We start from the raw sequence: 23,145 nt of genomic DNA, 5'->3' as shown, positions 1-23,145 counted from the left end.
ATATGAACGTGAACATGAAATTGCTCAGTCATGTCCGACTCTTCGGGACACCATGGACTGTAGCCCGCCAGTCTCCTCTGTCCACGGGGATTCTCCAGGCAAGAATACTGGAGTGGATTGCCATTTCCTTCTCCAGGGATCTTCCTGACCCAGGGATTGAACCCAGGTCTCCCACATTGCAGGCAGACTCTTTATCCTCTGTGCCACAACCTGCAGCCCACCCGGTGTCTCTGTCCGTGGGATTTTCCAGGCAAAGCTACTGGAGTGGTTTGCCATTTCCTTTTCCAGGGGATTGTCCTGACCCAGGGATTGAACCGTGGTCTCCTGCACTGCAGGCAGGTTCTTTACCAACTGAGCTACCAGGGAAGCTCAGAGATCATATGGGTGGGTTCTAATTCAATGTGATCTATGTTCTTATAAGAAGAGGAGACACAGAGAGGAAACATCATGTGAAGACAGAGGGAGAAGAGGGCCATCTACAAGTCAAGGAGAGAGGTCTCAGAGTGAAATCAACGTTGCTGACACCTTGCTCTCAGCCTTCTAACCTCCAGAACTGTGAGAAAATAAATGTGTTAAGCCACCCAGTCAGTGGTGTGTTTGTATGGCGGTCTAGCAAATTAATACCCAGAGGAAGCAGTATGGTGAACCCCTGTGCACCTATCACCCAGCTTCAACAATTTTCAAACATTTGGCCAATCTTGTTTCATTGAATCACCTTTTTTTCCTTCTCATGTTATTTCACTTCGGACAACTTCAGTGTGTCTCTTAACAGATCTCTTTTTAAAAGAACATAACCCCCATGTATTTCTGACAAAGTTAATCATTTCTTAGTATACCTACACTAAGTCCATATTCAGATTTCCTTAAACATGTCTCTCTCTACTGAACAGATAAGGTCCATATTCTGCAACTGGTTGCTATGTTGGAGCACAGTGTATATAGTCAGACTCCAATTTAAAGTACGAGAGGCCAGATGCACATGCTGCACTGAAAGGCAGATCTCGGGAAGCTGTTTTTCATGAATGTAATAAGGAGCCAGTCCCTATTATTGCCAGAATTCAAAATCTGACTTGCTTTGAAAGCAGGTTTGAAAAACACAAGCTCATCCAAATGCCACACCCACAGCTAGTCAGTGTTACCTCCTCTTGTCCCTCACAGGGTTCTTAAAATAAGAGCATCATCTTACACCAACGCTTTCACATATTTTAACAGAAAAAAATGTATTGAACTTCCTTACCAGGTCAATAACCATGGTGTCTTCAAATTCTTCGTTCATATCTTCTAACTGGCTCCGGGATGACATCATCACATCTTCAAAGATGGGCTCAGCATCTTCCTCCATGAGACCCCGACTGACATGAAAAGATACAGTCAGAAAGCTGTTCAGACTCATAGAACCTGGAATCCTGACTTTCATATTGGGTTTCCAAACCAGTTAAAGCACCTTCCAATTGCAGCCAACAGACTGCACAAATTATGCTATTGAACTCAGGTAATTAAGGATCATTCATTTGATTCACTCAAGATTTCATCTCAGTTCATCAGAAGGAAGTTAAACGCAATAACCATATTACTAGCCAACTATGTACACAAACTCCCACTATTATCCCAGATTTACAAATGAGGAACTGGAGGCACAGAGGTTTTAGAGCTTACCCAAGACCACACAGCTGACAAGGGACAGCACTAGGATTTAAATGCTGAACGCATTAAGAGCCCATGCCCTCCATTCCTATTCTACGCTGCATAGCATATTTGAATTGATTTTAACTCCTAAGACTAAACATCAGAGAAACCCAAGTCATTACACAGAATGACCATCATCACACAGTCGTCATGTTCTCATGAACTTGATGGAACACTTACACGGCATGCCTTACTCCAGTTCTCACTTTCATGTAGTTCATTCCTGTTCTGTCCTTCCGATTTAAGTCTTCTAATTTCGGCTGGCCTAACCAAGAGATCTGCATCTGAGGACTAAAAGAGGGTAGTATTATTCACTTTGTGGCAGCAGAGGCAGGGTTTAGGTAATCGGTCCCATGCTAAGAAGGCATAGTTGGTTGGTCTAATCCCCATGTAAGGGGACTTAGCTGGATTTATTCCAGGGTCAAGGTTGAGATAATTATCAAAGGACCTGTCTTGGCAGAAATGGTAATAAGCTGGAGATCCCTAAGTCCCCAAGAGCTGTGGCAGCTAGTTGTTAGGTGTGAAAGCAATCGGAATATGTCATCCCCAAATATGCCTCTTGAGCTGAAGGCAATTAAGCAGCAGCAAAATACAAAAAAACAGGTCCCCTTTTCATCTTAAAAGGGTAGGAAATAAATTATCCTTTTACTGGAGACAGACTCTGATGAGCCCAGAGATGGCAGCAGAGGAACCTGCAAACAAACCTTGCTAAGCAAATGCTCATTCTTCCTGGTTAAGGAAGATGAGGACCACCTAGCCCTGGCGCCACCCTTAGTCCAAACTCATGTGTCTTGTCATTTCTTCACAAATGTATTGTTTCTTTGTCTAAAAGGCTTAAAAGCTTCCTACTCTGGTTACTTCTTCAGATCTTCCTTCTCTTGTGAAGGCTCTCCTGTACATGTAAAAATTTAATAACATTTGTATACTTTTCTCCTGTTAATCTGTCTTTGTCAGTTTAATTTTTAGACCCAGACAGGGGCTCTAAGAGGGCTGAGGAAAACTTTTTCCTCTCCTATTAGGTACTTAAATTATCAGCTTAATTCCCCAAATCCCTACTGAACAAGAATGCTTCTCAGACTCCTGTATCCAGCTGCTACCCTATTTACAAGTGTTCCTAGCTGGACACTAAATCCCCTAAGAGACAGGAATGATGCCGGCTTGGTGGCTCAGAGCTCTCCAGAGTCAAACAAGGAAGGGTAGACCACATTTTTTCTCAGTCCTGAGGAAGTTTGGAGTCAGATACATACTGGGCCACATCTTCACCTGCACTCTATCCTTCCTGAAACATGGACACTTGCATACATATGCTTCTTGAGAATTTTATAGGATGCAAACTTAGATGGGATGACTTTCTGGTAGCTAAAATCTGCCACATGAAGTTCTCTCAAAGCAGCTGTCTTTGTATCATGTGAGGCTACCACCTTGATTCAACCTATAAAACTATAGCAGGAAAAAGGTGACAGACCACAGCCAGGAGGGCCTGACATGGTATCAAGTCAGGAAAGCAAGGCGAGCTGCTCAAATAAGACTTCCCACTGCCCAAGGAAGTGAAGTAGGAATGTTGGTCATAAGGCAAACTCCCCTCTAAGACTGCTCAGTTATGCAGGAGCTGACAATAATTATCCTTTCAGCTTTGAAGACGGCAGATCTTCAGAGAAAGGATTCCTTATGAAAACCCAAGATCTGAATACTTATAACATTTCTAACCTTTCTCTTTTCAACCTGCTAAGTTTGTTGAGTTTGAGTGAGAATTCTTTTATCCATCAGAATAACTCAACAGAATTATTTTAAATGAATAGAAACACAAGTGAGGAGCTTAGAGACTTTCAAATTTGAATAGAAAAATAACAAAGAAAAACTTAAGGTTTTCATAGCAAGTCATGCCATCACCCTGACTTTTCTGTGATTTGCAGAGCCATAGTACCAGAAAACACTTTAATCTCTGGTGTGGGAAAAGGTAAGAGCTTGATTCTCTTTTACAGAAAGAGCAACTATTCTCAGAATTTATCACCACTTTAGAAGATATTATATATCTTCTAATATAAGTTATTTAATCTCTTGGTGGTTTTGTTTTCTCATGAATTGAGAAAAGAATATGCTCGGATGAAATAATAATTCTTACTTTAACAGTTGAAGGTTTATGCCAAGAAAACCATTTTTTACTACTCACTTGTGTAAAAAGTCAGGCTCGGAGCCATGTTCAGACTCAGGCTCCTGAATCTGCTCTCCCAGGGGCCGGCTGTTCTCCCGCAGGACGGTGGAAGTGAGCTGTGGTGCGGGCAGGGGGCCAGGAGTCTGAATCATGGTGTCAGTCCTGTTCAGCCACGTATTATCCAGGCTTTCATCTGTAAAATTCCAGTTGGAGTCACAGAATGTCACAGGTGGAATGAGCTCTGGTAGAAGTTACAGCACACATTCAAAGAGCATGGCTCTGGAGTAGACTGCATAGGTCTGAATTCCAGTTATACCACTCACTTGTGTGACTTTGTATAAGCTATTAAATTTCCAAAATTCAATCTCCTCATATACAAAATGGACTTTCAGTAACTGCCCTCCCTATTGTAAGGATTAAATGAGGTGATATATATAATCAGCAAATACATGTTAGCTATCCTACATCATCATCTCTTCCAAGTCCCTCCACTTCCAGAGAGAGGAAGAATGTAGCCAGCCAGAGACCCCTCTACCTCCCTTTGCTCAAGCCATAAAGGGCCTATTTGCTGGGTCTTACAGGGGCCCCAGGCAGTAGCACTGAAAGTCTGGCTTCACTGAGAAATCAGCAAATCCTATTACACAATTAGGGTCTGGTCACCAGACAAGTAACTCTCTGTCAAGTTATACTTCTAGGGCTGGATTGAGGGTCTGTTTGCACACCTTTAACTTCAGCCTCTTTAGGGAAGTCTTCCCTGGTCACCCTGCTTGGCCCCTACTTACCATTCTTTTTTAGCTTCTAGAGGAAACAGAATCATTCTTGCTCACTTAGGGCTTAATTTTATATACTCTCCTGGCAGTGATCTGTAATGTGCATTCGCTATCTTTATAATCAGATTTAAGTTTCTTCAAGAGACCAGGAACTATTTTTTCCTTCTTCTAAAGATCATTCATAAAGGCTTGAACAGATTAAATCACTGTTTATAGCATCATTTGCATATCTAAATTCTGATAAAATACTATGTAATCCTAAAGTTCTACCTATAAAATTCTAAATTACAGTTGATCCTTGAACAATATAGTTTGAACTGTTGGTCCATTTAAACATGGATTTAAAAAAATAAATATGTATTCCAGTGCTATATGCTTCATGGTTGGCTGAATCCATGGATGCAGAACCATGTATATGGCCTATAAAGTTAGATATGGATCTTCAACTATGTAGGTGGTTGCTCCCCCTCACCCCATTGGTTCAAAGTCAACTGCATTTTCTTGTGAAGAAGAATTTTAATCACAATATATATTACGAAGTTTTCCTCCCCCATTAAGTCACAGAGACAATGTGCACGCGAGGCTTCTCTTTAGCCATCAAGCATTCTATCGCCCTCAGGTTTTCTAAAATTTTGTCAGATGCACGTATGTTCTAGATAAGCTTTTTTGTTCCTGGAAATATCTATCTACTATCTGGTTAAGGTCATTCCACTGATCTGAAGCTCACTACCAAATCTCTTCTAAGTCAGCCAAGATTACATCTTTTATTCATATCACTTTCATTCAACATTTAATTCAAAACTGTTATTCTCTGCTGCAAAATTTGATGACCATAGGAATGGTTTCATTTAAGTTTTTTAACTTGGTAAACCATCTTTCAGCTTTCTACTACACGTCATCTCCAAAAAAATCTTCTGGGATGCATTAAGAGATTGGTCACTCCTTGTATGTTTCCAGAGAACCTTTCTGGCCCATCAGAGCACTCACCATGCTGAACTGAAACTGCCTGCTTCTGTCTCCCTTTCTGTAGTATGAACTCTTTTCTTAATACCAAATCCCCAGCATCTAGCACAGTTCTTAGGATGGTGCTTGGTAAAAACTTACTGAATAAAAGAATAACTTCAGGAAGAATTTATTCTTCTTGAAGAGATCCTTCTAACCCCTCAAGATACCTCAATGAAAACACTTCTTGCAAAGCTCTCTCATCTTCATCCCAAACTGATGAAACCCCATTGCTTAAGGGTTCTGGACACCTAACCTACCTCAATCACTTGGTAAATCTGAAACTAATACAGAGAAAGATTTTCTTTTTTTTTGCAATTAAATTGTTACGAAACTGGGTTATCTGGCCCCACATATACCTCTCTGTCCTGAGCACACTAATGACTAACTCTCCATTAGTGTGTAGATAAGTGGGTATCTAAATTCTCTAGGCCTTTGTTTCTTCTCTGTAAAATCTGGGTAATAGTGCTTAACTCAGAACTGATTTATAAAACATCTACATAGCATTCACTATGTGCCAGGAACTGACCTAAGTGCTTTACAAACATTGGTCAAATAAATGATTAAGTGATAGAATGTAAGTATATAGCAAGGATTTGATGAATGCTGGCTCATAAATGCATACTACACCTAAGAAAAGCTGTGAGCAGGAAAAAAAAGTCCAGATAGATGAATAGATGTGGGGTGCCCAGATAAAGACATTTTCAAGAGGAAATGACTGAAATCATTCTTTAGGGAAAAGTTGAGGATCCTATACTATAAAGATAGGGTTCTGTTATTTTCATTTTCTGGACCAAAAAGATGTTAAGTCCTAAAGTTCAAACTTCAAAGGAAATCTTTAACATTAATTTTGTAAATATATTCAAATCTTTTTATTCTCTTTGAAATATACATTCAGCCTAATCCACTGACTAATGCTAGATGAGGGGCAATACTATATGATGACCACATCTGAACAATGGCAGCTAACATTTATCAAACGATGCCTTTGTGTCAAGCACTATGCTAGGTAATCACTGTCTGTGTACTAAGTTTTTTACTTAAGAGTATCTCATTTAATATTCACAATAGGCAACAGGACAAGTACTCAGATCATCCTTCATCTGCTCAGTGACTGGGGTTTATAGAAGTTCAGTAACATGCTCAAAGGTTATACAGCTGAAAAACGAGAAAGCCAGGTCTGTAGTCTAGAACTCTGAATTTAGACTTTGTGCTCTTCATCAATAGTTCATACCACCTCCTCAATGATGAAAGAAACATTAGACTTAAATTCTAATTAATTCTGCTACAGATTTCAGCAAAGTCTTTGATGAGTCACTGTTTTTAAGGTAGCAGAAGTAAACAAATTTGTAAAAAGAAGCATATTGCTCTCTTGGTTTGGAGAAATTTTATTAGGAGAATCATGGAGATGGAGGAAGATTATTTGAGGAAATAAGCATTTTTACTCTTGAGTTTTCTCTTAGTTTAAGAATAATCCTTAAAAAAAAAAAAAAAAAAAAAATCCTTTGGGCTTCCCTGATGGCTCAGATGGTAAAGAATCCTCCTGCAATGCAGGAGACCTGGGTTTGATCCCTGGGTTGGGAAGATCCCCTGGAGAAAGAAATATACCCACTCTAGTATATTATGGCCTGGAGAATTCCATGGACAGAGGAGCCTGGCAGGCTACAGTCCATGGGGTTGCAAAGAATCGTACACAACTGAGCAACTTTCATACTTTTGTTTTAATAGCAATCTTTAGTCTTTTGGGATATAGGAATTTCTACTCTTGATCACATTTTCATGACAATTCAACTCCCCGTTCCCCATAGCCTATGAATAATCTAGATCTATGAGGTCTAGATCTAAAACTAGATCTGACCATCACTATTTTAATATACAAAAATAGATTTTCCAACCAAGCAGTGGAAATGGAAAGTTGTTTTGGTATATTCAATGTGTTGGAGAGTTCTACCCTCAAATTACCAGAATCTCTCCTATATTAGGATACATGTTGATAGAATAACATTCAGTTAAGTTCAGTTGCTCAGTCGTGTCCGACTCTTCACAACCCCATGCATCGCAGCACGCCAGCCCTCCCTGTCCATCACCAACTCCTGGAGTTTATCCAAACTCATGTCCATCGTGTCGGTGATGCCATCCAGCCATCTCATCCTCTGTCATCCCCTTTTCCTCCTGCCCCCAAACCCTCCCAGCATCAGGGTCTTTTCCAATGAGTCAACACTTCACATGAGGTGGCCAAAGTACTGGAGTTTCAGCTTCAGCATCAGTCCTTCCAACGAACACCCAGGACTGATCTCCTTTAGAATAACATTATGACTGTCTTATTTTAAATTTTAATGTATTAGAGGTCTATGGTAAGGGAATCAATCTTGTAAACCTTCTTGTCTCCTTTACTTCTCTGTGCTTATCATCTTCCTGTGTTCAATGCTTTTTCAACTTCAATTTCTTTTTCCTTGACCCTCTTCTTGACTTTGTCTATTCTAACCTTCATGCCTACACCTCTCTCAGTGTGTATGAAACACACAAGGAAATAATGTGCGTAACAGAATTACCTTGCTTCAGCAGAGTATTCACTGCTTTATTTATCTTGACAGGCACATTATTTGCCTCACACCATAGAGGCACACTTACCTTCTACTCGTTTTTTGTGAAGTGGAGGTCGTCCTTTCTTATTCCTTACTGAGGAGGTTTTGCTGCTGCTACTTCCACTGTTCACAGACATTCTGTCATCTTCACCGCCAGTGACTAAAGAATTTCTATAGGAGATGAGTGGAAGCCATACATCCTCTCTCCTTTCCATCATTTGTTCCGTAAGGAATTTTTCTAGGTATGAGTGACTAGAGACAGAACAGAAGCAGTCATTTTTATGGAAGCAGTTCATGCATCACTTATTTAATTTTTTTCACAACCTGAAATTCTCTTCTCTCTCTGAATAATCCTTAAAGATACACATTAAACTGTTCACAGTGGTTACCTTTAGAAAGACAGGGATTGAGAATTTAAGATTTTGCTTCACATTATCTCTGGAATAAGCAATGTATTACTAAGGGTGCATGTGTGTTTCTTCCTTTCTTCCTTGTTTTTAAATACCAATGTTAAAAAAACCCCAGAAGTTTGGCTCAAAAAGGATACTGATTCTCTTTTAAAATGTTCAAACAGGGCAGGATTTCTAAAATGGTGGTGTGTGGAGAGTTGCATACCCTGTCCCCAGCAAAACCACCTTTTTGGTGGTAGATGTTGAGAGTGGGGGACGTTAGGGGGTCTATGGGATGGGAACTGTCTGTACCTTCCCCTCACATTTGCTATGAAGCTAAAACTGCTCTAAAAAAGTAAAGTTAAATAAAATAAATATGTTATATCACATGTTTTCCTCTTGGTCTAGAAGACTACATGGCCCAAGGCTGCCCTTCTCAGGAGCAATCAGGGAGGAAGCTTCTAAGCTGCTGGTCTCCTGACTGACCATGGGGCAAAGTACACAATCTGAACTGTGACAGCAGCTTTTAAAAGGCACACACATATCCAACAGTAAAAGGTAAAAATCTAACTTGCTAATAAGGAAGTTTAAGCACAACCTTTGAGAGGCTGATACAGGTTAAATGATAAAAAACAAAGAATAAAGATCTGAGTAGGGACAGTAGAGGCTGCATACTGCAAGAGAAACAGACCTCACAGTTTGGTGATGCAGGTCTCTAAAGAAATAACCAACCAAGTAACCAATCACATCAATCTCTAGGGAGATAAAGAATGAACATCATGAGTAGATAAATTATCTCATGATGTATCATAAGTGCAATGTTATCTAAAATGGTCACTTTTCAACAAAAAATTATGAGACATGCAAAGAAATAGGGAAATGTAATCCATATACAGGGGAAAAAAACAACCAAGCAACAGAAAACCTGGCACAAGAACTAAAGAAAACAATGTCTAAAGAATTAAAAGTAAGCCCCATAGTAACACTATTTTTCATTAAATAGAGAACATGAATAAAAAGATAGAAATGATAAAGAATCAAATGGAATTTTGAAGTACAACAATGGAAATTAAAAATTCATTAAAGGTGCTCAACAGATTTGAGCTGGCAGAAGTCAATAATCTTGATCATATATCAATAGAGATTATGTAATCTGAAGAGCAGACAGAAAAAAAGTGAAGAAAAATGAACAATGCCTGAGAGAAATGTGGGATATCATTAAACACACTGACATGTGTAATGGGAGTACCAGAAGAAAGGTGTAGAAGCAAACTTGAGGAAATAATAACTTCAGAATTTGATGGAAAACAATCAACACATCCTCAAAGCTCAACAAACTCTAAGCAGTATAAATACAAAGAGATGCACAACAAGACGCATCACAATGAAGACGCTGAATGCCGAAGGTTAAAAAATCTAGAAAGTAGTTAGAGAAAAGTAATCGATTACAAACAAGAGAATGCCAATAAGTGTAAAAGCTGACTTCTCATCAGACACAGTAAAGGCCAGAAGGCAGCAGGATTACATAGTCAGTATGCTAGAAGTAAAACACTATCAAACAAGAATCTTGTATCTAAAAAACTATACTTTAAAGGTAAAGAGGAAATAAAAACACTCTCAGATGGACAAAAGTGTATAGAGAATTTGTTGGTGGCTGACTTGCCTTACAAGAAATACTAAAGACAGTTCTTCAGGCTAAAAACAAACACACCAAAAAGTAATCTGAATTTATATGAAAAAATGATGAGTGTGGAAGAGTAATTACCAGGTAGTCATAAAGAACAATATAACTGCCTACTTATCTTTTCATTGATTTAAAAAGCAACTATATAAAACAATATGCACTACTGTGCTGTTGAGCCAATAACACAGAAACGTGTATTTAACAACGTACACAGAAAAGTGGGTGATGGCAAAGATGTATTGGAGTGAGGAAATGATATGAGATAGAGATGGAATATCACATCCACAATTAAGGAAGAACTGAAAAATATAATTAAGGACTGAAGGAATTAAAATGTTACAGTAGAAAATATCTATTTAATATAAAAGAAGGCAATAAAAGAGGGAAAAATCAAAGAGACATACAGAAAACGTTATCACTGGCAGAGACTGTTTTAAAACAAATAACATGATCTAATAACAAATAACATAACTAATAACCTCATTTTATTGTGCTTTGCTTTACTGCATTTTGCAGATACCTCAGTTTTTACACATTGAAAGTTTGCAGTAAGCCTGCACTGTCAGATGATGGTTAGTATTTTTAAGCAGTATGTGTTTTTAAAATGAAGGTATGAACACTGTTTATAAGACATACTGCTATCATACACTTAATATACTACAGTAGAGTGTAAATACAACTTTTCTATGCACTCACTGACAAACCGAAAAATTCATGTGACTTTATCACAATATTTTCTTGTGGTGGTGAGGAACTGAACCTATAATATCTCTGAGGTATATGCTGTCTACAAGAAACATACTTTAGATTCAAAGGCAAAAAAGATAGGAAGTGAAAGGATGGGAAAAGAAAGCTATACTATGCAAACAGTAACTAAAATAGAGCTGGAGTGGTTACACACTAGTATCAGACAAAATAGACTTTAAGACAAACTTTTCTAGGGACAGAGAAGGTGGTGGAGTTAAGAGTCAATCAATCCACCAGGGAGACATAACAATTATATATACAACCTAACAACAGAGTCCCAAAATACAAAAGCAAAAACTGAGGACTGAGAACTGAAAGGAGAAATAACAATTCAATAAAAATTGTTGGAGACTTCAATACCCCACTTGCAGTAATGGACAGAACTAACAGAAAATAGAAGACTATTATGTTATGAAGAAAACTATAAGCCAACTGGACTTTGATTTTATGGAAACAAGTCAAATACAAAAAAAACTAAACTATAACTAATATAAAAGGAAAGAGGAAAGTGTTCCACAATGGTTAAGCTAGTGTTCACAGATCTTTGAATAAGAGAATAAGAAATCATTCCCACGTGCAAATTCTAGGCTACTGAAAGGTAAGCAAAGAAAAACTATACAAAGTTTAAAAGAAAATTATAGTCCTTTAAACTATCAGAGCCTAAGTTATCAATGTAATTACATGATTAATTCCTTCAAAAATTGTAACACTTAGAATTATAACATGAGTGAAGTTGCTCAGTTGTGTCCCACTCTTTGCGACCCCATGGACTGTAGCCTGCCAGGCTCCTCTGTCCATGGGATTTTCCAGGCAAGAGTACTGAGTGGGTTGCCATTTCCTTCTCCAAGAATTAAAATGGTGTCATGATAAAAACCACTTGTCCTACAATGTGCAACTTACACAGTCTTTTTGTCTTGCCGAAGAAGCTTAGATGAAAATTCACTTAGTACTTCTAGGAAAGCCAGATTAGGAGGTGGGTATTCTTGTCCTTTCTGATTTTGGTATTTAAAGGCAAATTCTATGCCATCCCTGAAATAAAAGAAAATATTGTCTTATTTTTCCAAATAGCCAGTATAGCTCTTCAATAGGCTATAATTTAAAAAAAATAGTTGGGACGACCCAGAGGGATGGTATGGGGAGGGAGGACGGAGGAGGGTTCAGGATGGGGAACACATGTATACCTGTGGCGGATTCATTTTGATATTTGGCAAAACTAATACAATTTGTAAAGTTTAAAAATAAAATAAAATTAAAAAAAAAATAGTTGGGAAGGCAGCAAAATCATCACTGAGGGTAAAAATAAACTCAAATGGTAAAGTAATAATTTGCATGACATAGTCGCATAATAATATTTAATTTTAGTATTTATAGTGGAAAACAACTTATGTTGTGAAGTTATATTTCAAAACTTACATTGTAAAAAATAAAAAATAGCTATGTAGCCACAAAGCTAAATTTCTGTGTAGCTTTCAGAGGTAACAGAATACCCTGGAAAGATACAGAGATTGTCAGAAAATCTGGTTCTTAAGAGTTTTTGTAAGGTACTTAAAAACTTTTTTATCATTCAGTTTTCAATAATGAAATGAGGATGCACAGTGTTTTTAGATATATGTCTCCCACAACATTTTCTCACTGATAAGAGTGACAAGAATATTTTGTTAAAACTTTCCTTGAAAAGTCTAACATTTGTTACTTTAAAAAATTGATAATTGGCAAAACTAATACAATTATGTAAAGTTTAAAAATAAAATAAAATTAAAAAAAAATTGGTCAAATAATAGTTGTTTTTGGTAAGTTTCAGTAAACCAGATTGTGTATAACAGTGTCTATTTAGCTCACTTACTTGTGGAGTGTGGCAACTGCTTCTCGTGTCTTGATCTGGTCCAATCCGAATGTAAGGGCAAAGCGACGTGCCAATTCTTTAATGCCACTGACATGGGCAGATGTCCTATCTAGGTTGGGCCCTTGCTCTTGAACAAGTTCATTAAACAACTGGTAGAAAGAAAAAAAGAGGAAAAAGTTCATAGCTAAGAAATATTTATTTATTGTTAGAATAGGTAATACAATTTAAAAAATATTTAAAAGCCATATGGTAAGATACGTATTTCCCTTCTTGTATTAACAGTAGCCACACTTTCCCCTTCTCCAAGTCATCTACTATTATCTACTATTTCTCAAGCTCATTTTCATGCTAGTTGTGTGATTACATGCAAACCAGAATTTATTTTTCTACCAAAAGGAACATATTTTGGGTTGGGGAAAATGTTTACAAAAATATACTATGTATTCTTTTTGTTGTTTTCACAGGAATGGCAATATATAAAACGCAGGGTTCAGAACTTTGTTTCTCACTCATTACATCTTAGACAAGAACATTATGTAAAAGAAGATCATTAAGATATATGAAATGTTTTTTCCCATCCAATGACAAAATACACAAAAAATGTTCTAAAACTGAGTGATGGGATTTTATAATCACATACACATTACGTGTATTGCATCAAAATAACAGAATCAAAACTCTGGAATACTAAAGAATATAAAAGCCATCGTCATTCCGCCACCAAAGTTAGACACTTTACATGTATCTGCGTCCTCTTTTATTATGAGAGAATGAACAGTCCAAGCTCTGATCTGAAGCCACTCCCTGTTTATGTACTGGATCTCGCCTCCTTTACCGACTTAGTGGTTTGGTCCTGTGTACTGCTTTTTCCTGAATCATTAACTACTCCCTCTCTTAGATGCATGCATCTTAAAAAACAAACAACCCTAACTTCTTAATTCCATCTCCTCTGCCAATTACAGATGCATCTGTCACATTCTCTACCCAACGACCCTGAGAAATACTGTTTATATTTGTTTTCTTTACTTCCTCACCTCCCAATCTCTCAATTCACTCTAGGCACACCATTTCATTGAAATAGCTCTTATCTTCTATTAATTATGTTGTCTACGTTTTTAGGTTTCTTCAGCAATAGACTGGCTTAAACTATTTACTCTGCCATGACTAGAAAAAGCAGTTCTTCCAGAGATTTTCAAATTTATTCATGAGTAATTGTTTATAAATTATTTAATTTTAAAATGTTTTCAGAGATAGTTGTATACAATAGCCTTAAACTCTAAAATTTACATTCAAAATAAATACAAAGAATGTATTTCACTGTATAAAGTTCAACGAATATCAAAGTAAAATTCTCTTTTCTCTTTCCCATTATATATCATTCTTCTCTCCAAAGGTAATCAACGTTAGGGTTAAAGTTTTGAAAGTTTTTTTTTAATCAATTTAGACACATTAATCGGAGAAGGCCCACTGCAGTACTCTTGCCTGGAAAATCCCATGGACGGAGGAGCCTTGTAGGCTGCAGTCCATGAGGTCACTAGGAGTCGGACACGACTGAGCGACTTCTCTTTGACTTTTCACTTTCATGCATTGGAGAAGGAAATGGCAACCCACACCAGTGTTCTTGCCTGGAGAATCCCAGGGACGGGGGAGCCTGGTGGGCTGCCATCTATGGGGTCGCACAGAGTCGGACATGACTGAAGCGACTTAGCAGCAGCAGCAGCAGCAAACACATTAATATATTTACACGTACATAAAGTTTTAATTTTCGTTTATATGGTATTGTACTATATTTTGTCCTGAAACTTGCTGTTCTTCACTTAATATTTTGTCTTATAATTTTTTAGCTATTTCAGAATAAGTTTATTTTACTAGTCCTATGTTGATGAACATTTAGAATCTTGCAATATTACACAGACTGTTGCAATAAAATGATCTTTCATATACACGGTTTTGTGCATACCTGAATGTATCTATGTAGATACCTAAGTAGGAAAAAACTGGTTCAAAAGGAATGTATATCTTAAACTTTGAAATATACTGCAAAATTATATTCCAAGAAGGTAGGAGCAATTGCTTTCACAAAGGACCTTTTTCTTGCTGTATCTTTAACAATCACTGGTATATCTATCAATTAATTCTTGCCAGTCTATTTGGCAGTGATAAATATCTCCTTGTTTCAATTTGTATTATATTAATTATTAATGATGTTTTTTCACGTTTATTGCTTTTTAAGGAAAAGTTGCCTCTTCCGAAAAGTGGCTTTTTTCATTTGCTCACTTTTATATGGGATTTGTTTACCTTTATTACAGATTTGTAGGATTTGCTATGTATGATTAAAAATATTTTCCTATAATCTGTCATTGGTTTTTTAATTTTGTTCAGAGTGCTGGTTGATGTATAAAGCTGTTTAAGTCTATATTGTGGCTTCTCTCCTGGAGGACTTCCCTACTCCAGTATATAAAAATATCCTTTTATATTCTTTCAAACTTTTAATTTTATATATATATATATATATATAAAATCCACCTAGTAGTTATTTTGGCTACATGTTCAGTAGGGCTATTTATAGCCATTTCTCCAAATACATAGTCAATGGACCCATCACCTATTAAAAAGGAGGTGATCCTTTCCCCACTGACCTTTATCAAAGGCTAAATATATACATACATACATACATACATACATACATACATACATACCTATAGCCACTACTACCCCTCATCTCTACTTTAATACTAGGCATTTATTAGGAATCTTCCTTAGGAAATACATGTGATATATTTTCTTATTTGGATACTACTGTTGCCCCTTTTATTATTAAATACTTTTGAAATGTATTTTTATATTTGTTCTTTAAAAATGATCACTTTTAAAATATCCAATTTGGCATTTCATTTGGTCTAAGAGTAGATCACCTTAGGATTTCACCCATTTGAAATGTAAACTATAGGACTGTCTTCCTAAAGAAAAGACACATAACACATCTTTGTACCAGAAAGTATCCATAGTAATGTATTAATATAATGATCTAATTTAAATGAGGTAAGATAACTAGCATATAATAATAAGCACATGCCAATACTCAATAGTATTAATTCTACTCATTTCTTTTCCTTCAAATTTCTTACCTGCTGTAAACTGAGAATGAGGGTCTTGGCACACTGAATTTTATCAATTTGCCTAGTTTTACTCAATGTTTCCTTAATAATATCACCATAGTCATTGTAATACTGTAAGGAAAAGAAACACAGCTTTAAAACTGTTGACATTTCATGAGATAAAGAACAGGCTGGTGAAAAAAACGGAAAGGTGAGTAAAGACATGTTTAATTTTTCATGTTAAAAACCTAATGAGAGTTAAAAGATATTGTCTAATGTTAAAAATATACACATTGGACATTTAAAATTACGAAATAAATAATAAAACTAGATAACTAGGAAATTCAAAGAGGAGAAGTGATATATGTGAGCAAAATTACTCATTCTTTACAACATGGATTCAACAGACACCACTTGTCCAGATCAAGAAACAGAACTCTGACAGAAACATCTTGAAGAACTAAAACCTAAACAGTCAAAATTGCTTACTTCTGGGGAGAGGGCCTAAACAAAGGAAGGGTAGATTACAATACAGATTTAACTTTTCATTAAATATTTTTGTGTACCCATTTCCCCCCACAATGTCTGTATTTTACTATTATATATAATATAAAAAGTAAAAACAGTGATTTCTTCAACAGTGATTGGGAAAATTTCAACTAATTTTATAATTCAATTTTTTGATACAGGATTTAAAGAGTTTTCCTTGTGAGTAAATAATTAGGAGAAACTCTGAGACTATTAAATCTGGATGTTATTTCCAAACTAAAGCCTAAAACCTATAAACTATGTAAAGAAATGAGTATATTAGCTTCAAGCAGATGGATATATTTCCATGATGGGAGGTGCAAAAAAAAAAAAAAAAAGGGAAAGCAAAAGAAGGGGAAATATCTCAAAAGAATCATCTTTTCAGTGCAATTAAAAATTATCTCAGTGCAGATAAGAAGAAAAAGATATATGAGAACACTAAAGTAGTTCAACAGGTAGATCAACAAAAATTCAGATTTTTAATAATCACATAGAGAAATGAGGCAAAAAGCCAAATAGACAAGGATATATAAAGAATAGTAAACAGCAATTAAAATATTATAAAAGATTAAAGCCTATAATGAACACAGGTGTGTAAAAACTGCTAAGGATGATAAAAGTTTGGATAAAGCCTGTTTCTTGAACCCAAGATAGTACTGCTGAGGGACGACAAGGAAAACCATGGTAAGCTCATATTCATCCAACCAAGTCCTATTTAGATATTACTATTGGAAGCCTGCCCTAGTTGCTCACTTAAGTGTCTATATATCTGTGCTTGCTTTGTAATTTATACATCTATCACCACAATAATCATGCTGAGGTTTTGTTTTACATCTAGTGGAAAGAGTTAAGCTTTAAGTTAGAGAAATCAAATGTCAGTTTTTGCTACTTTAATAGTTGTGTGATCTTTGAAAGTTACTTTGCTTCTCTGAGCCTTGATTTCCTTTTCTATAAATGTTGATTTCCTAAATCACAGTTACTGCAGTCAACAAAGATAATATAAAAGCCTTAGAGCAGTCTCTTGAATGTAAATGGCATAGAACACAGGCAGCTATTCATTATTAGCATGTTATATAATGTTTACATTTCAGTTTCTCTGTAATCTAGAACTGCCATACTACAGAAATTATATCTTATTTAAACCTCTGGCTACCAACATAGTACTCACATGGGAGTTGTCTAGCAAAATATTTAGTTACTGTGTCATAACTAGAATGGAGCCCAAACATGGACAAAGACACAAGTGAATGAATGGCATACACAATATTCTGAACATGGGCAAAATAAAATACTGTCTCTGACATAAAAACAAGGCAAAAATACGTACACCGATAAGTATGCCTGTTAGGTTTTATCATAAAGATTTTTGAGGACTACTTTTTTTGAGTGTCAGAAACAAAATGGAGCTTCTGGGAAGAGCAGCCAGGAAGTCGGAGACTTTAGAATGGTGTAAAACTCTCAACATCTCCTTACCTCCTGCAGGAAAAAAATCCCAAATTCTCACACAATATATAAGGTCTAACCTCATTTAATATCTTTAAATCTTACCTCTAGCTCCATTCTCATAAGCAATCTATGTTGCTGTATCAAATTACTTGCATTTTCCTCAATTTCCTTTGTCTTTGTACAGGTAGTCCAATGTGCCTGAAAGCCCTTTAACTAGTTCTTTGCTTGACTAATGAATGCTTCTCATCTCAGACTTAGTTCAAAAGGCATGTCTAATGGTTTTCATTAACCCTCATATTTCTTAAGAGTGTATCTATTTTATATATTTCCAGGAACCCCTATACATATCTCTCTACACTGCAGAAATGCAACTGTCTAATCACTTGATTGTCTCCAGCTTTAGACCACTTTGGAGTAGGAATTTAAAAATCTTTGTTAACTTTAGTGCCTGGCAGGTAGCATTGTAGGCACACATATAAACGTATCTGGAGAGATGTCATAGGGAAGAGAGAGAGTTTTCTTCCATAAGAAGTGTCCATGGCTTTAAGAAAATAAAACAGCATTCTTTCTTATAAATGTAAGGAACTCCCACTTAATGGAATTGATATAATGGTATAGAGTGATAAAAAACTCATAAAAAAGAGAAATTTTAAATATGTCAGAAAACCATCAATAATATTTAGGTAAAAGCTGTCAATTTTAGCTTGCTCACTACTCTTTCGTTTTTAGTTGCAAACTTCTAAGGCACTTAGGTGGAATGAGAAAAACAAGAATATGAAGCTACTACCTTAATCAATCAATAAATGTCCTTGACCCGTTAAAAAAAAAGACTATCAAACTATACCTTCATGTAGTGTTTAAAGATGTCTGCAGCTGCATGCATGTCAACAATATCATAGATGATAAGTTTGCTGAAGGCAGCAAGTAGATTCCTTCTCTTGTGTAAGGCCTCAATTTTATTAGCTTCATCTTCTTCATCACCCTCTAACCACAGAAAATAAATTAGTTATGAACTTTGGCCCTTTATCCAAGGTAAAACATTGTAGACAATCTGTAGAACAAATAACTAGGATATAACTTTACAAATAGGTACAATTTAGTTTTAGATAGGATAAAAATTATTAGCCGTACTGATTATTTTAGGGTGCTACACTTGGTTACATATTTATTAAACACTAGGCACTAAGTTTCTAGGAGATTATCATAGCAAAGACTAGTTAGAGAAGCAAACTATATATAGGTTTTTTCCTTATACTTTTGTCATAACAATACTGTTGTCCTTTTACCTGAATGTTCCTTATGTGCTAATCTATTTCTACAGAGAAGAAATTTATAGAAAAATTTAAGACACAGGGAAAAGTTTTCTTTTAGAAATATATATGGGGAGGAATGGAAATTACATGAAGGAGTTAGTTTTCAGTTCTTGTCTTAAATGTGGTTACATTATAAGCTGAGAAATAAAGTATATTTTGCAAACCATGTCATGTACATACACATTTTTAAAAACAAATCATTATCAAATGCTTTCAAACAAGTGGTGTTTATTCCTCATTTTTTAGATTCTCAGGTTTATCTATTTCTAATCCCCCTCAAAATATCTCCACAAGTCTCAGACGATAAAAGATGACACAGTTGTTTCAGGTTCTGTACTGACCCTCTCATGTCTTGGCCTGCCCTTATTTAGGGACAGTGTTCTTTTTCTCTTCTTCACAAGTGTATTCATAAAATAACTTATTCTCAACTTCTCTCTTCCCTTTCTATTACCTGGGCCTGCTGTGAAGCATCAGTGCTTTTGGAAGTTGGAAATCTTTTTGCTTAGGACAAGTAGCAGGTAAATATTGTTTCCTGAGATTAACATGAACTCAGAGATCCTTTTTTCACAGTCTAGTATTTTCTAAAATGTTCTGTTAAATAAAGAACATTCCAATAGCACCAGGTAGATCTGTGGATTTGATATGCCATGGATCTTACTTAAGAGAGCTTAAATCATCTATTTCACAAATAACCTATTTTATATAGTATTTATTTATAATTATTTATATTCAGTCTTATTTTGCTAAGTTTTCATTCTGCAGGCTCAGAACAATTTTGACTGGTGAGGTTTCATAATATTCTCTTAGAGTTTAGTATCTTAGAGTAACATTTTGTTAATTTAAGTAATACATGATCACTCCTCAGGAACAGAAAGGAACTCAGATGCTTTTCTTTAGAAAATTGTGAACCTGGAAGCAGTTCTATTAGAAAAAAAAATCTATCTTGAACATACATTTCAAACATGTGGGAAATGACAAATGTACACAATTATCCATTATAGTATAGCTTAGGATAGCAGAAGACTGGAAACTAGTCAAATATCAATCAATATGAGATGAATAGTATAAATTATGCTATATTTAAATAATAAAATACTGTGTAGCTATTAGAATTAGAATAAGGAACTCTGTACTTAGTGATGGGGAAAGGTCTCTAAGGTACTATGTTAAAGGAGAGACACTTCACTGTGCATATTATTATTCTTGATTTCTGACTTATATGAATGTATTAACTTTTGTTTAAAAGAGAGAAATTGTAGTATTTTTTAGGACTGAATTGGAAACTTTTTCTTCAATCTCTTGGGGTTGTTAAGACAAGATCAATATTGACAAGATGATAGCTGCAAATACCCATGCTCTGGTTCTCCTCATCTTGGTCAATGAAAACATGATCCATCACAAAACTGAGGAGTTCAGACTGAAGTCCAGTATCTGGATTAAACACCAAAGGCTGAAGGCCCTCCCTGCCACCTGTCATTAATTGGTGGCTAAAAATCATCAAAAGATCACAGAGTAGCATGAAAGCCTGAAATGAAAAGGAAATTCATCAGTAAAACATTGTACAATAGTAACTACAAATGAAAATATACTAAATTACACGCAGTTCAGTAACAGTACCATAACAGAAATGCTAAGTATTCAAATTGCAGCTACTGAAACTATTTTTTAATTTGGCTGTATTAACTTAAAACGATTAAGAGATTTTTGACTTGAACTTATAAAAAATAAACTGAATTCAACTCTGGAAACACAAAATTGAATTACTATATTAATGACAGAGAGTATAAGTCAATCGTATACTGCATAAGCAAAAAAATAAGCACAAATCTTAAGATAAACTGTATAATTCAATCAATTACAATATAGTACACTAAATCTGTAAGCTACCATTTTGGATTCTTCTTTTAATAATCTACTGTAAAACAAAATTTTGAACCATAGGTTAAAGTTGGATTCAAGACCATTCACTTAAAAAACAGTGATGCAAAGCTTCCCAACAAATGTATTCACATAAAGAACTTTCAATATATTTTCCCATAGAGAATACATTAAGGTTATATTGCCACATTTATCCTATTTAATGGATGGTACAAAATGAACTTGTGTCATTAATTTACTGTTATGGAGTAACTGAGGGCTCTTACACTCTAAAACAATCCATTCACCCCCCTCTAAAAATTGACTTCTGTGGAAAACACAATTTTGGTATAAATTTGGAGATGGCTGTATACTTGGCCGTTTACCTCCAGCAAGAATCATGGAAATTCATGCTATAAGTACATTACCATGAAATACATAAATTTAGAAACAAGTCACTTGAAAAGAGGAGAGCATGAAAGGAATCTAGGGAAATGTATATTTTTAACTGAGGCCATACTTCTGCATGTCACCAAACAGTGATGATGCAGAAACACTGAATTTCTGGCTTAAGTGTCCTGAGTTCGGTACTTTTAGATAGCACTGGTTAAGTTCAGAAAATTTAGAGAATAAGGTTTAGGAAAGATAATCTCTGTTCCCATTTTAAGTTAGACTATGCTGATAACTTAATAAAGAAGAGACCTGTGATACCCTATTTGTAAGATGAGTTAGCACAGGGTAAGTACTATTCTATTCTTTAACTAGATATAGACTTTCTAGTTGAACATCATAATAAAAAACAGCATGGAAAAGATATATCTTTTTTTTTTTTTTTTTTGATAGAAGCTCCTCCTAATAGAACAGTTTTAGCTTACAAAATCACTTTGTGAAAATGGTATTGCCTTGGGCTTCACTTTGACTGTCTTTGGTCTACACCCCTTGCCAAGGGGTTAGGAGTCTGTTGGTCCAGTGGGATATGCCCATCAGCACCCCAACTTTACATCTCTGTCCAGGGGCAGGGATTCAGGAACTCCCTGCCCTCACAGACTGGATTCTGCTATAAGGGGCTGCACAGGCATCCTTCTGAGACACAGGTATCCCCAGTGTGTACTCCTAGGCCCCAGGATAGTTAAGGAACAACTTGTTTAAGGAAGTGATGCTGATAGTTTGGATATGTGGGTTAAACTGTTCACATGCATATGTGAGAAGTTCTAACTGGTGTGGGAAAGAGCTGAAGGTAAGATGAGAAGAAAGTGAACCCTAAGCCAGCTCCCATTCTGGTACAGAATCCTCAGGTTCTGGTACAGAATTCATAAGAATCAAGAATTCTAAACTTAAACCTGACCTCACTTGCCAAGGTACAAAGATGTATAACAAGTTTGTTAGCTTACTTTATAACTTAACTATTCAGCATCTATACTCTTGTCCCAGGTCCCATAAGATAAACTACATGCTAAGAACTGCCATAAAAAATTACACCTTAAAAAAATTTACATCTTCTTATGCTTCTTCAATGCATTTGAATTATTTATACTGAGGGCTCTTAACTGACAATCTCTTACCTGTTCCTTCACTGGAGTATTAACATTAGATAGGCACTGCTGGCAAACAGCCAGAAAGGACTTCACTGTTTTCCTCAATACCAACAAGTCCTCCTGTAAGACACAAATTTGCAAGCACGAATTACAGTATTCTTGAAAACTGAAGAAATAATAAATGGAAAATAGCCAAACCAGTTTATTGTTAAGGAAATTCATAAAATCAAATTTATCACTGGGAACCAAATCATAATTTCCTAGTTATCCTAATGGAAGGGGCAGTGAAACCAATAATCCCAAATACTCTGTTCAATTTTGCTTTGGAATGTTCAGTATGATTTCCTCCAACATATTTCCTTTATAAATATGGTTTACTTGGGCTGGTATTAAAATTGATAGTCATTCCTATTACAAATACTAGATGTAGTAAAATGAGGAAGTGCAGCAGCATCGGGAAAAAAACCAATTAAGCAGTAAACATGTACTGCATTTTTTCCATATTCTCAG

The 23,145-nt window shown here is 35.8% G+C and overlaps 1 protein-coding gene across 3 annotated transcripts in view; it reads right to left on the bottom strand.

The window, feature by feature from the left end:
* STAG1 (STAG1 cohesin complex component) overlaps nt 1-23,145 on the bottom strand; it is a 499,240-nt gene that overhangs the window by 2,777 nt on the left and 473,318 nt on the right. For all 3 annotated transcript variants that reach the window (XM_061427678.1, XM_061427685.1, XM_061427693.1), the window contains 10 exons: nt 22,663-22,755; nt 20,594-20,768; nt 18,775-18,914; nt 15,987-16,088; nt 12,859-13,007; nt 11,916-12,044; nt 8,242-8,447; nt 3,857-4,031; nt 1,867-1,977; nt 1,238-1,352 (listed from right to left, as the gene is read on the bottom strand). In XM_061427678.1, coding sequence (XP_061283662.1) covers nt 1,238-1,352; nt 1,867-1,977; nt 3,857-4,031; nt 8,242-8,447; nt 11,916-12,044; nt 12,859-13,007; nt 15,987-16,088; nt 18,775-18,914; nt 20,594-20,768; nt 22,663-22,755 — 1,395 coding nt within the window. The remainder of the gene's footprint in view (nt 1-1,237; nt 1,353-1,866; nt 1,978-3,856; nt 4,032-8,241; nt 8,448-11,915; nt 12,045-12,858; nt 13,008-15,986; nt 16,089-18,774; nt 18,915-20,593; nt 20,769-22,662; nt 22,756-23,145) is intronic.

This window comes from Bos javanicus, chromosome 1, assembly GCF_032452875.1.
Source record: "Bos javanicus breed banteng chromosome 1, ARS-OSU_banteng_1.0, whole genome shotgun sequence".
NCBI lineage: Eukaryota > Metazoa > Chordata > Mammalia > Artiodactyla > Bovidae > Bos > Bos javanicus.
Note: the sequence above shows the minus strand (reverse complement) of the source record. Positions and strands in the feature narration are given on the sequence as shown.